We start from the raw sequence: 12,325 nt of genomic DNA on the forward strand, positions 1-12,325 counted from the left end.
CCCGGCCCGGCGGGTTGACCCGGGATCCGGCCGACTAGGAGCTAGAACCAGACCGGGTTGAAGAAAAAATAGGGAAAGGAAAAACCCGATGTGACCTGGTTGACCCGGCAAGACCCGGTTGCAAACCCGTTGACTTTTTTTTTTTTTTTACTAAAACGATGTCATTTTGATTTTTTTAAAAAAAAACTAACCCGGCTGACCAGGTGACCCGGTCAAAACCCGAAACCCGGGCCTTGGACCGGGTCGGGTCTTAAAACTATGGTGACATGACACTCACCCGAAAATTCGGATACTAAATTATTAAAGAAATAAAACAAATATTCTACCCCATCTAAACATATTATTACTATATTTTTTTTATTCTTCAGTTTGTACTTAATTATCATTATGCTTACTAAACTTTTTTCTTTTTTGTCTTTGATTTTTTCTTGTTTTTTATTCTTTTAAATTTTTAAACATTCAAAATATGTTAACACAAATATAACAAGAAAGAATAGCTAAAAAGGAAACCAGAAAAAATTAGCCGAATTACATCGAAAATGGTTTTTTTTAAAAAAAAAAATTGCATCCCTTAAAAATACATTGAAAATACAGAAGTGTAAAAAATTTATGACACTTACCTTCTCTTTACAATTATTATGGTGCAAAGCCTAAGAAAAACACTTTTTTATGAGCTATGGGTAATAAACTTGTAAAAGAAAATATGATGTTTACAAAAATTATGAAAAACAACCAAGCTAAAAGGTGATTAGTCGTAAAAATTTAAATCAAGTCAAATCATAAGTGACCAACACCATCTTGAAATTAAAATTTGATCTAATTAGAGTTCATTAATTTTATAAAATTCTAAATTTGATTAAATCAAGAAGCAACCAATACTTGTCGAAATTTTAAAAGAGTTAATTGGGATTCAAGCTCACAAGAGGGATTTCTTTTAAAGAAGAATTTGCAGGAGCATTCTAAGGCTTAATATCATAAAAAAATTATAATTTAACTTATTATTTTATAAAGTGACGAACTCAAAATATTATTGAAAATAATCATTTTATTTTTCAACTCATCAAGGTTAGATCAATCTTTATATGATTTAAATTTTTTTCTGTCAGAAAATATTTTAATAATACCTAAATATTTTTTACATAAAAAAATAATTTAACCCTCAATATAGCATGGTATATACACACACCCCTTTAAATACAAGCAAAAATATAAATTCATCATTCACCTTCGTATATCTCTATTAGGCCATTGTTTTTTTTCATAGTAGTGTAAAATGTTGCATACGGTTCCAAAATAGAAATAATCATCTTTACAATTTTCCATACCATTATGTCAGAGTTATCACCTATGATGTACTATATATTAAAATCAAATCTTAATTAGACTAAAGATGTTTTTCTTTACTTTTAATTCAATTAGTCTTTATCCCTTGTATATATTTAAACTCAAAGGTAAGGAGAGTTGTAACCTCTAACACTCGAAACACTACATATTACTATTGTTATTATTATAACAAACCTAATTATTCAAAAGACTTTGTGACTTAATTTTACTTTATAAATAACAAAAGCTATTTTCTTATTTTTTTTACATATTTAGTATTACATATAATATTGTAAATCTTATAAAAATCAATTTAGTTTTCTAAGTTTAGTTACTTATTAAAGTTTAATTTATAATTATGAATAATTGATAATAAGATAATGGTTAATAATTAATAATATTATATATAAAACTAGTTTGTTATTTTCATGTGGTTTGCTGTCGTAGGCAACCAAAAATAAAACCTAAACTCTTAAAAATATATGTAGTTGTGTGAGTAAGGATGATTCTCATGAAAAGTATCTATTTCAGTTTTATATCTGTGAATCAAGATGAAGGGTTGATAATTAGAAAAACAACTTAGAAGCACTCAAATTAAATTATTGAAATCAATCAAAAGAAGAAACATTGGTCGACATCAATAATCACCAACTAATCATCGATGTATATATATCAAATCACACTTTAAATATTCACCATTAAAACTATCTTCTTATATTTCCTTAGTTGCAATCAATTAAAAAACAAGCAATCTAATTAACTCTAACTACTAAACAACTCAATACAAGTGCTAAGATTTAATCTAGTAGCAACATTAAAACTTAGAGAGATTGATGAAGCTAAACAATATAAGCACAAATGATAGCCTTTAATTTAGTCGAATATTCTTTCTAATATTTACTGACAATTATAGATTTGATATCAAACTTAGTAGTAGATTGCAATGAATAATAAATTAGTAAGCCTCTTACTAATTAAATGAGACAATCATGAAAAATAGACACCAAAGAACATTCAATACTCAAAATATAAATTGAACAATAAAAACAAATTAGATCTTATAGTTTTATTGATTTTGAGGCTTATGTTTCCTTCAACCAAATCAAATTTAATTACATAGAACCGTCATGAAAATCACAAACGATAAAAAAAATAGAAAAAAAAAGAAGAAGAAAGAAAGGAAAAGAGAGGTCTGATCTCTCTTTTCTTCTTTTATAAGTTTTTTTTCCTTTTTAGAAGCTTACAAAATCTTCTAAAAATACTCTTAACATTATCTCCAATAATAACCATCAAATCTAGATATTTAATGAAATAATAAAATAATAAAATAAAATCCTAATACAAGAAGGAAAATGATATATTCAACTGAAATTCATGCACCAAGTCTGAAGTTTCTAAAAATAAATCACATCATATTTGATTTGTGTGCCAAAGAATGTTCTAGCATGTTAGCAATACAAGTGCAATGATTTTATGCCTAATTTCAACCTCCATGCAGTTTGTATCTCTTAAAACTCAAAACATGAAAGTTATAGAGTTGTTTCTTAGGGTTCCATAGAATCCTGAACCATCACAATCAGAATTCAGATGAAAGAGTTATGTCTAAATTATAATTTAAAGCTGTGTTGAAATTATCCAGAATCATCCAATTAACTTTGTTTTGCAATTAACGTCTTTATTTGCCTCCTAAATCGAAATATAAAAGTAATGAGTATATTTAGACATCAAATAAGTATAAGGAGAAAAATATAAATATTTTGCAATCTCATCAAGTAATAAGATAATGGTTATTAATTAAGAGTATTATATATAAAACTAGTTTGTTATTGTCGTGTGATATTAAATACAAGTTAAAAGCTTTTAGCTGTCTGTTATCTACTCTTGGTTTTGCATTAGTTTCTCCTCTCTACTTTCATTTGTCTTAATGTCCCCTCTTTATTATCACAAGAGTATATATTAAGATCTTGTAAATTATAATAATTCTTAATTTTGAGATTATTAAGAAATCTCAAGGCCCCACAAAAAAAATTCTTTTTTTTTACCTCATGTACCATTGATTACTATTTAGAAGAAAATAGCTAAATTGAAACCCTTAAAAATTAGAGAAGTATTAAACTTTTAAAAAACAAATCATCAAGATTAAATAGTGAAATTAATCCTTTTCATATATTAAAAAATAATCATGTCCATTTTTATATTAATTACTTTCTTAATTTTCTTAATTTAATTATCTCTTTTCAAATAGTAAATAAGGGAATTTTGATTACGTACAAAAGAGGATTTCTTCTTTTAATTTTTTAAAATCTGAAGGATTTTCTATCAAAATTTTAAATTATCAAGTGATCTATGCAATTTTATGATATCTAAAATGGGTAGTTGCAATTTATCATCAGACTTTAAGAAATCAAATAATTTTAAAGTAAATCTTCAATTGAATTAATTAAGTTTCTCTTGAAATCTACTTTAATTTCCTCTTTTAATTATATTTAAAAAAAAAACTAGTTTATTGTCCACGCATCTCGAAATCTTAGCATGCTATCATAGAATATTTAATTCCTTAATTATGATTTTGATTAGAATGTGTAAATCATTTTGAATTCGTGGATCGAGATCATTCTTTAAATATGTAGGAAAATATATTCGCATTTTAATAAATATTTAGAATAAACTTTTTAGAACTAATTAATACTGCAAGTTTTCTTTCTGTTCTTATTCTTCAATATTCATAAACTATCATTGTCTTACAATTAATTATTGCCACGTACGATCACCTCCTGTAAACATCACCCTCTTTTTACCAATTAATTATTGTAAACTCTATATTTAAAAAATATGCCATATATATCTTGATTTTTTTTTTCTATTCAAGTATCTTCATATCTTTTTAAAGGGTGAGACTAATCTCGTTTGGGGTTCGTAGCTGCCCTTCTCAATAAGTATGTTTTCTGGGGATCGAACTTGTGTTGTCATCCTTGCAGGGATATAACAGTGATTTAACCACTAGACCAACATTTTATTGATATATCTTAATCTAGATATTATAAGAGAAGTTTTCTTATTTACTTTAAATAATTAACAATAAATATATTATAAAAAAAATCTCACTCAAAGGTATAAAACATGTTTTTAAATGCTTGGTTTGAATAAACATGATAATTAATGATAATTAATGCAATATAAATAGTAAAGACATTTCCATATAAGCAACGTTGACTTGCCATAATCATATTCTTTAATTACTGCTAATCACACACACACACACACACATATATATATTAATGCAATATAAGCAATGTTCTTTGAAATATGTATGGTCATTCCTCCTAGTAGAGTGTGTAGATCACAATATTCCTTGCCATATTCATGTTCAATTTATCTATGAATGCACATTCTTTTATGTGCAAAAAAGTTTTTATTTTTTTTCATAAATAGAATTATAAAAAGGAGTTAACTTCAGGAAGGAAGACTCTTGACAAGAAAGGAAATAGCTTGAAAAGAAGGAGGGAAGGGAGTTTTATAAATTGAGCAACGGGAAAGAAGGCAAAATAATAACAATATCATAAACCAAGAAACGCAAAATCTCTCTCTTTTTCTTTCCTTGTCTCTCTCGGGCAGGAGTGCAGTATTGCTGCAGCAGAGAATGGACACTCTGCGAAACAGAGGTGTCTTCAGGGTTTCAGTATGTGGGCAAGAGGAGTTAGAGCGGCTGTCAAGGGATGGTAGCCATTACAGTCTCACAACAGGGATTTTGCCTTCACTTGGTGCAAGAAGTAACCGAAGAGTTAAGCTCAATAGGTTTATTATATCGCCTTATGACCGTCGTTACAGGTGATGACATATTCCCTGGTTTTCTCTTCTTGGTTTCAAGATTTTGACGAGTTTCTTCTTCTTGTGTGTGTGTGTGGGTGGTTTTGAATCTTCATTGAAAGCTCTTTCTTTGTTTTCTTTTGGTATCTGGAAAAGTACCATGTTGTTGGTTTTACCACTACGTAAGAGAATATACATATAATTTTGTTCTGCTTAGAATCCCAAGTCCAATCTGGTAAATATTTTCAGTTCGGGGATGGCAGTTTGTTGGATCCATCATTCTGGCAACTAAATATCTTTAATTTCTTGCCTTTTCCATGACACTTGTTATTTTTGTGATCTGTGTTTGGAGTGTTGGAATTGTATTCTAAAAGTGAGGGATGCTAATATCTAACCTTCAATTCTTTTCATTAGTTAGAATGCTTTTGTCTTTGAGCCTGAACAAAATTAAAGGTGTTCCTAAAACTGAGAATCTTCTGCTTTGACTTGTGTAGTCTACAACACTCTTCAGGTTTTTTACAACCCCTTGCTGTTTTACCCATTTTTAACTACTCTATCTTTTCATGGAAGAATGAGTTTGGAAGGTAATTTAATTGTTCAAACTTTTGAACAATAGTCAACAGTTTGCGGCCAAGTTTTAGTTTGTTACTTGCCTTTTCAGTTTGTTTAAAATCTCTCAACATTGAAGTGGATTTGGTGCAGAATGGCGCAAAAAGATCCATATAGCTGACCCCAACTAGTTTGGGAGCGAGGCTTGGTTGTTGTTGTTGTAGTGTAGCAGTACATATGTCGATAACTCGTAAACATTCCTAAAGGAAGAAAAACAACTCGTATGCTTGCTAAACAATCAGCCTAAGCCTTAAAATGGTTAACCTTGCAGAATATGGGAGACATTTCTCGTTGTTCTGGTCATCTATACGGCTTGGGTATCACCTTTCGAATTTGGATTTCTCAAAAAACCAGAGAGACCACTCTCCATCTGCGATAATGTTGTCAATGGATTCTTTGCTACGGATATTGTTTTAACCTTCTTTTTGGCTTACCTTGATAAAACCACCTACCTACTTGTTGATGATCGCAAGAAGATTGCATGGAAGTATGCCACTTCCTGGTTGCCTTTGGATATCATATCCACAACCCCCACTGAACTAGCTCGGAAGATCTCCCCTAAACCATTCCAGTCCTATGGCTTCTTCAACATGCTTCGCCTTTGGCGTCTCCGAAGAGTCAGTGCCCTGTTTTCTAGGTAAACAGTTTTTCCTCAGCTAGCTAGCTCGCTTTTTAACTTCAAACATAATTAATATCTGTCGTTTGTCTTGATGACTCCCTTAAATATTTTCTGTGAACAGATTGGAGAAAGATAGGAACTATAACTATTTCTGGGTCCGGTGTGCTAAACTTATATGTGTAAGTGTTCAAGTTAAGAATGGGATTGACATGAATGAAAATGTATTCTTTCTAGAACTGCTATTATTTATCATGATCTGTATGCTCCCTATAGGTCACTCTTTTTGCCGTACACTCCGCCGGATGCTTCTATTATCTTATTGCTGCACGCTACCATGATCCGCAGAGGACATGGATTGGAGCATCCCTAGGAGACAATTTCCTAGAGCAGAGTTTATGGAGAAGATACGTGACTTCCATTTACTGGTCTATTACTACTCTAACAACTGTGGGATATGGTGATCTGCATCCCGTGAACACAAGGGAGATGATGTTTGACATCTTCTACATGCTCTTCAACCTTGGATTGACGGCATACTTAATAGGAAACATGACGAACTTGGTTGTGCACGGGACTAGTCGAACTAGAAGATTTGTGAGTAATTCGTAGTCATTGATCAGTTCAATATTCTAATGGATTCACATATCAAGAATCTAACTTCTGATTATTTAAAATCACGACCTTCCTGATAAATCCGAACTCCCAGAGAGATACAATTCAAGCTGCTTCAAGTTTCGCTCAGAGGAACCAGCTGCCTGTTCGCCTACAAGATCAGATGCTTGCACATTTGTGCTTGAAGTTCAGGACAGATTCAGAGGGGCTGCAGCAGCAAGAGACTCTTGATTCCCTTCCAAAAGCCATCCGTTCAAGCATTTCACATTATCTTTTCTACTCTCTTGTGGACAAGGTCTACTTGTTTCGAGGGGTTTCCAATGACTTGCTTTTCCAGTTGGTAGGTCACTAAAAGCATCCGTAACCATTTATTTTTTATCGTTTCTTTTTCTGCTTCTTTATTGTATATTTATGTAGGATTTTTGTTTCTGTCATTGAATTCCAAAGGTCTCAGAGATGAAAGCCGAGTATTTTCCTCCCAACGAAGACGTGATCCTGCAGAATGAAGCACCAACAGACTTTTATATACTTGTTACTGGTGCTGTGGTAAAAATCAACTCTTGTGGTTGGATTTAATTGTTTCATACTTTATAATTGTGATTTTGGAGTTAAAGATAGCCTCAATCCGTTGATTTTATTAACAAGTGTAGGATTTTTCATTTAGTCAAATATGCTATACATGGCCTTCAATAATTGGGTTAATTTTGTTGCAGGATCTACTTGTTATGAAAAATGGAGTTGAACAGGCAAGTCTTATTTCTATCAACACATAGAATGACACATAAATTTAAACAAAATGAAGTTTCTAGTTGTACTGTTCAACGGTCGCTGAAATTATGATGGATGAAAGCAGGTTGTTGGCGAGGCTAAAACTGGTGATCTTTGCGGTGAAATTGGAGTACTGTGTTGTAGGCCACAGCTCTTCACAGTGCGAACCAAGAGATTGAGCCAACTACTACGACTGAACCGTACTGCGTTCTTGAATATTGTTCAGGCCAATGTTGGAGACGGGACCATAATCGTGAACAATCTCCTTCAGGTCTGTGAACTCAATATAACGTGGCGACAGTTTTATACATATGTAGAGCATGAATCTTCTTACACATGGAGTTCTTCATACCCATAATTTGTATTGAGCTTCAGAAACTTTCTATAAGACAAACTATAAAATTTTATCACAATTGCAGTACAGGCTTTCAAGAAGATCAAAACCTTTGGTGTTGAATATAAAAGCTGTAATAATCTTAATTTTACATCAAGCATAATTAGTTTGCTCTCTATTTATGGCGGGGCAGTATTTGAAAGAACTGAAAGACCCAATTATGGAAGGAGTATTGCTGGAGACGGAGAACATGCTAGCTCGTGGTAGAATGGACCTACCTCTCACTCTATGCTTTGCAGCACTAAGAGGAGACGACCTTTTGTTGCATCAGTTGTTGAAACGGGGCCTGGATCCAAATGAATCAGACAACAATGGGAGGTCAGCAATGGTATGTAAAGGTTAACTTTGCTTCTTGTCAAACACACAAATTATACTGGATAATGATATGCTATTGCTTTTAATTTATGCTCATTAGCATATAGCAGCCTCCAAGGGAAGTGAGAACTGTGTCCTACTTCTACTGGATCATGGAGCTGATCCTAACTGCCGAGGTATCTTCTATTCACTTGCCATATACAAGATTTGGGGGAATGTAGATGGAATCGTTTTCCATACCATTATATTTTCTGACTAGTTTTTATCGATCCATAACAGCAGACGCCATGCCTATGCCTGTTTATAGTTGCTTTGTTAGCTTGCAACTGCACGCACACGCACAACTAGTTACATATGAAGTTGAAATCAGTGAAATAGATGGCAGTCGACCCTTCAATGCCCTTATCCCCAACAGCTTAGTCGATACACTCTCTGTGCGCGTTACAATTGGAAGCATGCTTGCCAGTCCCCTGTCATGGCTGTTTCTAGATATTATTAAATTAATCATTTTCAGACTAAATCCCAAATTTGGCTCTGCGCATGATGTAGTCTGTCTTAAATATCTTTCAGGGTCAATAATGCAGATGTCTCATTCTTCTATTATAGTTTAAATTAATAATGCAAGATACTCGACAGCCTGCTTGCTAGTAGTAGATAAAAATATTGAATCTTAACAAGTCAAAGCAAATATGTTTATTTACCTTATCCAGACTGGTTCCTTCTTCATCAGATAGAGGTGCATGCTTGTTTGTATAATTGTTCAGAATAATTAAGGAACAACCATGCAATTCTCTAATAGTCAGTCTGAAGGATTTCTAAAGAGTGATTTGATTATTTGGAGGTGCATGCAGACTCGGATGGAAATGTACCACTATTGGAGGCAATGCTGGGAGGCCATGAAGCAGTGGCCAAACTACTGATACAAAATGGTGCAAGCATACATCATGGAGATGTGGGCCATTTTGCATGCACTGCTGCTGAGAAAAACAACTTGAACTTGCTCAATGAAATTGTTCGATATGGAGGGGATGTGACAAGTCCAAGGAACAATGGCATCACTGCTCTGCATGTAGCAGTGTGTGAGGACAACGCTGAAATAGTGAGATTCCTCTTGGATCAAGGTGCTGATATTGACAAACCAGATGATGTCCATGGTTGGACTCCAAGGGGTCTAGCTGAGCAACAAGGACATGAAGAAATAAGATTCATTTTCCAAACTCGTAAAGAGGCTAAAACGCAATCCTTTGTTGCTATTCCTGAGAAGCAGGATTATGGAATTCGATTTCTTGGGAGGTTTACAAGTGAACCAACTATTCGACCTCTGTCTCAAGAAGGTTCATTCCCAGCTACAGATGCATCATGGAGTCAAACCCGTCCGAGGCGCAGGACTAACAATTTTCACAACTCAATCTTCGGGATGATGTCAGCTGCCCACAGAGGGAAGAAAGACTTGCTGTTCCCAATCAGCCATACTAGTGGTCATGGAGCTAGTCCTGCTAGAGTAACAATTAGTTGCCCAGAAAAGGAAGAAGTTGCAGGAAAGCTTGTTCTACTTCCAAATAGCTTTCAGGCATTGCTTGAGATTGGTGCTAAAAAATTCGACATCTCACCCGCCAAAGTAATGAGCAAGGATAGAGCTGAAATTGATGACATTGAGGTGATTAGAGATGGTGATCATCTTATATTTGCCACTGATGGAATGCAAGAGACTAACTACAAAGACTCATAATTTTATTTATTTATTTTTTGCGCCAACAAATGTCTTGTCCAATTTTTTTTTTCTTTTTGATTTTTTAGCACCCCCATTCAATTTCATATCCAGTGTTAGATTTTGGGGGCAGTGGATCCAAAGATGGATGCTGCCCCTCTCCTCTATCTTCGCTTGTTCAATCCACCACTTCTCTTCACCGGAAATTATACACAAAATATGATTGAAAATTGACGAGAGAGTTGCTTTGTGAAAAGCCAATCCTATGGATATCTACGTACAGAGAATAGTTTTGAAAACCGGTACCGTAGGGGACCCCGGTTCATGAGTTTTCATTGGGTTACCAGTCATTCCGGGTTAAGTCTTGTCAGGTCACTAGATCAATTCAAGACCAGTCCGAGTTTTTAACCAGGTTCTTACATTTCTCTATTGTTTTTAAAATCTGACCGGATTCCGGCTACATACCAACCAAATTCCAAGTCAATCTTTTTAAAACTATGGTACAAAGGATTGCAGCAAAAAAAAATGTTAAACAAAAACTAAAAAGAAGCTGTATAAATCTATGGACGGATGGGTTCAACAAAACCCTAAGTTTGCTGCAACCATCAAAACTAAAAAGAAGCTGTATAAATAATGTTACAATCTGCTTTTCTTTTCATACTTCCAAATATTTAATAATAATAATAATAACAATTGTCATTATTACTCAACTTGTTTTTTTTTTAGAAGAAGCGTCTTTGTCATTCTACGTGTTTATGATCTATCTCTTGTTATTGGTCTGTTTTTTGCCCTACAAAAAGCAAACCCTAATCCTGAAGACCCAGCTATAGTGTGTAACGTTAGCGAAGCAGTCTGCAATGCATTATTAATTCCCAGCTATACTCTGTGCGTGTAGGGGGGGCGGGGGGGGGGGGGGGGTGGGTGGTGTGTGTGTGTGGAAGCATTGGTAATTTTATATGGTTTTAAAACTATGGTGCAAAGGATAGCTTCTATTAAAAAATATATCTTAGTGACTGGGATAAATAAGAGATATTAGTGTGGTTGGGCGGGTGGTTGTGGTTGTTTTTTAAAGTGTTTTTAACTCAAAAATATATTAAAATAATATTTTTTTATTTTTTTTAAAATTATTTTTAATATTAGTGCGTCAAAACTATCCAAAAAGATTAAAAAATATTAATTTGAAACAAAAAAAAATTTAAAATTTTTAAAAACACGGGTTGGACCGCGTTCCTAAACGATCCCTAGGGATCTCTCTCACAAATCAATCATTATATATATATATATATATATAATTATATATATATATTATATATATATATATATATAATTAAAACAACTATAATTCAACTTTAATAACAATCCCAAAGATTTTTTTTTAAAATTTCATTTAAAAAATGTGGATCTCCCTCACAACATATTACAGCCGTACAAATAATTAAAAAAAAACACTAATAAAGAAGGAGAACTTAATGTGGCCTATGAAACATTTCACTATTTATTAAAATAGTAAAATGATAAAAAGGCACTTGACTAAAAAAAAAATTGAACTAGATATTAAGGGTAAATGTATCTTTCCCAATGACACAATTGTCTTGTACAAATTATGTAGAGTTAAATTAGTTATTTTAATTTTTATTCCACAAAAAACACAATTGTCTTGTATAAATTATGTGGGGTTAAATTAGTTATTTTAATTTTTATTCCACAATAAAATTATTAATTTAACCCTAAAATAAAAAACAATTAATGCCTATTACTAAATGGCATTTTGGTTTTAACTTTTTTCAAAATAGTGTAATTACTTTGATACCTTAAGATAAAAAAAATCAAAATAACTCTCTCACAAGGGTGTTTTTGTTATTTTACATTGGTTTTACTGTAGTTTTGGAAGTTAGTCAGGGATATTTTGGTAATTTACATATATTAAATATTATTAAAAAAACATATTGACGCATGCATTTCACTAACCAGCGAGTTGAATGCCCCCGTTGTGGCGACGCGTGTGGGGTTGTTCGGCCACCAAACGCTGTATTTCAATACGGTATTTAAAAGGTCTTGGCTCTCCTTACATGATGGGGCAACATGTGCCCCTAACACACCTCTGAGTTTAGTGTAGCCAACTATTTCTTCTTCTTGTTTTCCTCTCTCTCTTCTTGATTTCAGCGACAAC

General features: G+C 32.9%; 1 protein-coding gene across 1 annotated transcript; it reads left to right on the top strand.

Annotated features, from left to right (window-relative positions):
• The first annotated feature begins 4,865 nt into the window (after positions 1–4,865).
• On the top strand, positions 4,866–10,176 carry LOC7497636 (potassium channel AKT1). Its single transcript, XM_024603582.2, has 11 exons — positions 4,866–5,151; positions 6,011–6,376; positions 6,480–6,537; positions 6,632–6,952; positions 7,065–7,310; positions 7,418–7,516; positions 7,684–7,716; positions 7,824–8,009; positions 8,266–8,460; positions 8,548–8,623; positions 9,299–10,176. The coding sequence occupies exons 1-11, from the start codon at positions 4,964–4,966 to the stop codon at positions 10,174–10,176; spliced, it is 2,646 nt and encodes an 881-aa protein (XP_024459350.2). The 5' UTR covers positions 4,866–4,963.
• Positions 10,177–12,325: the final 2,149 nt, after the last annotated feature.

Source organism: Populus trichocarpa, chromosome 6 (genome assembly GCF_000002775.5).
Source record: "Populus trichocarpa isolate Nisqually-1 chromosome 6, P.trichocarpa_v4.1, whole genome shotgun sequence".
NCBI lineage: Eukaryota > Viridiplantae > Streptophyta > Magnoliopsida > Malpighiales > Salicaceae > Populus > Populus trichocarpa.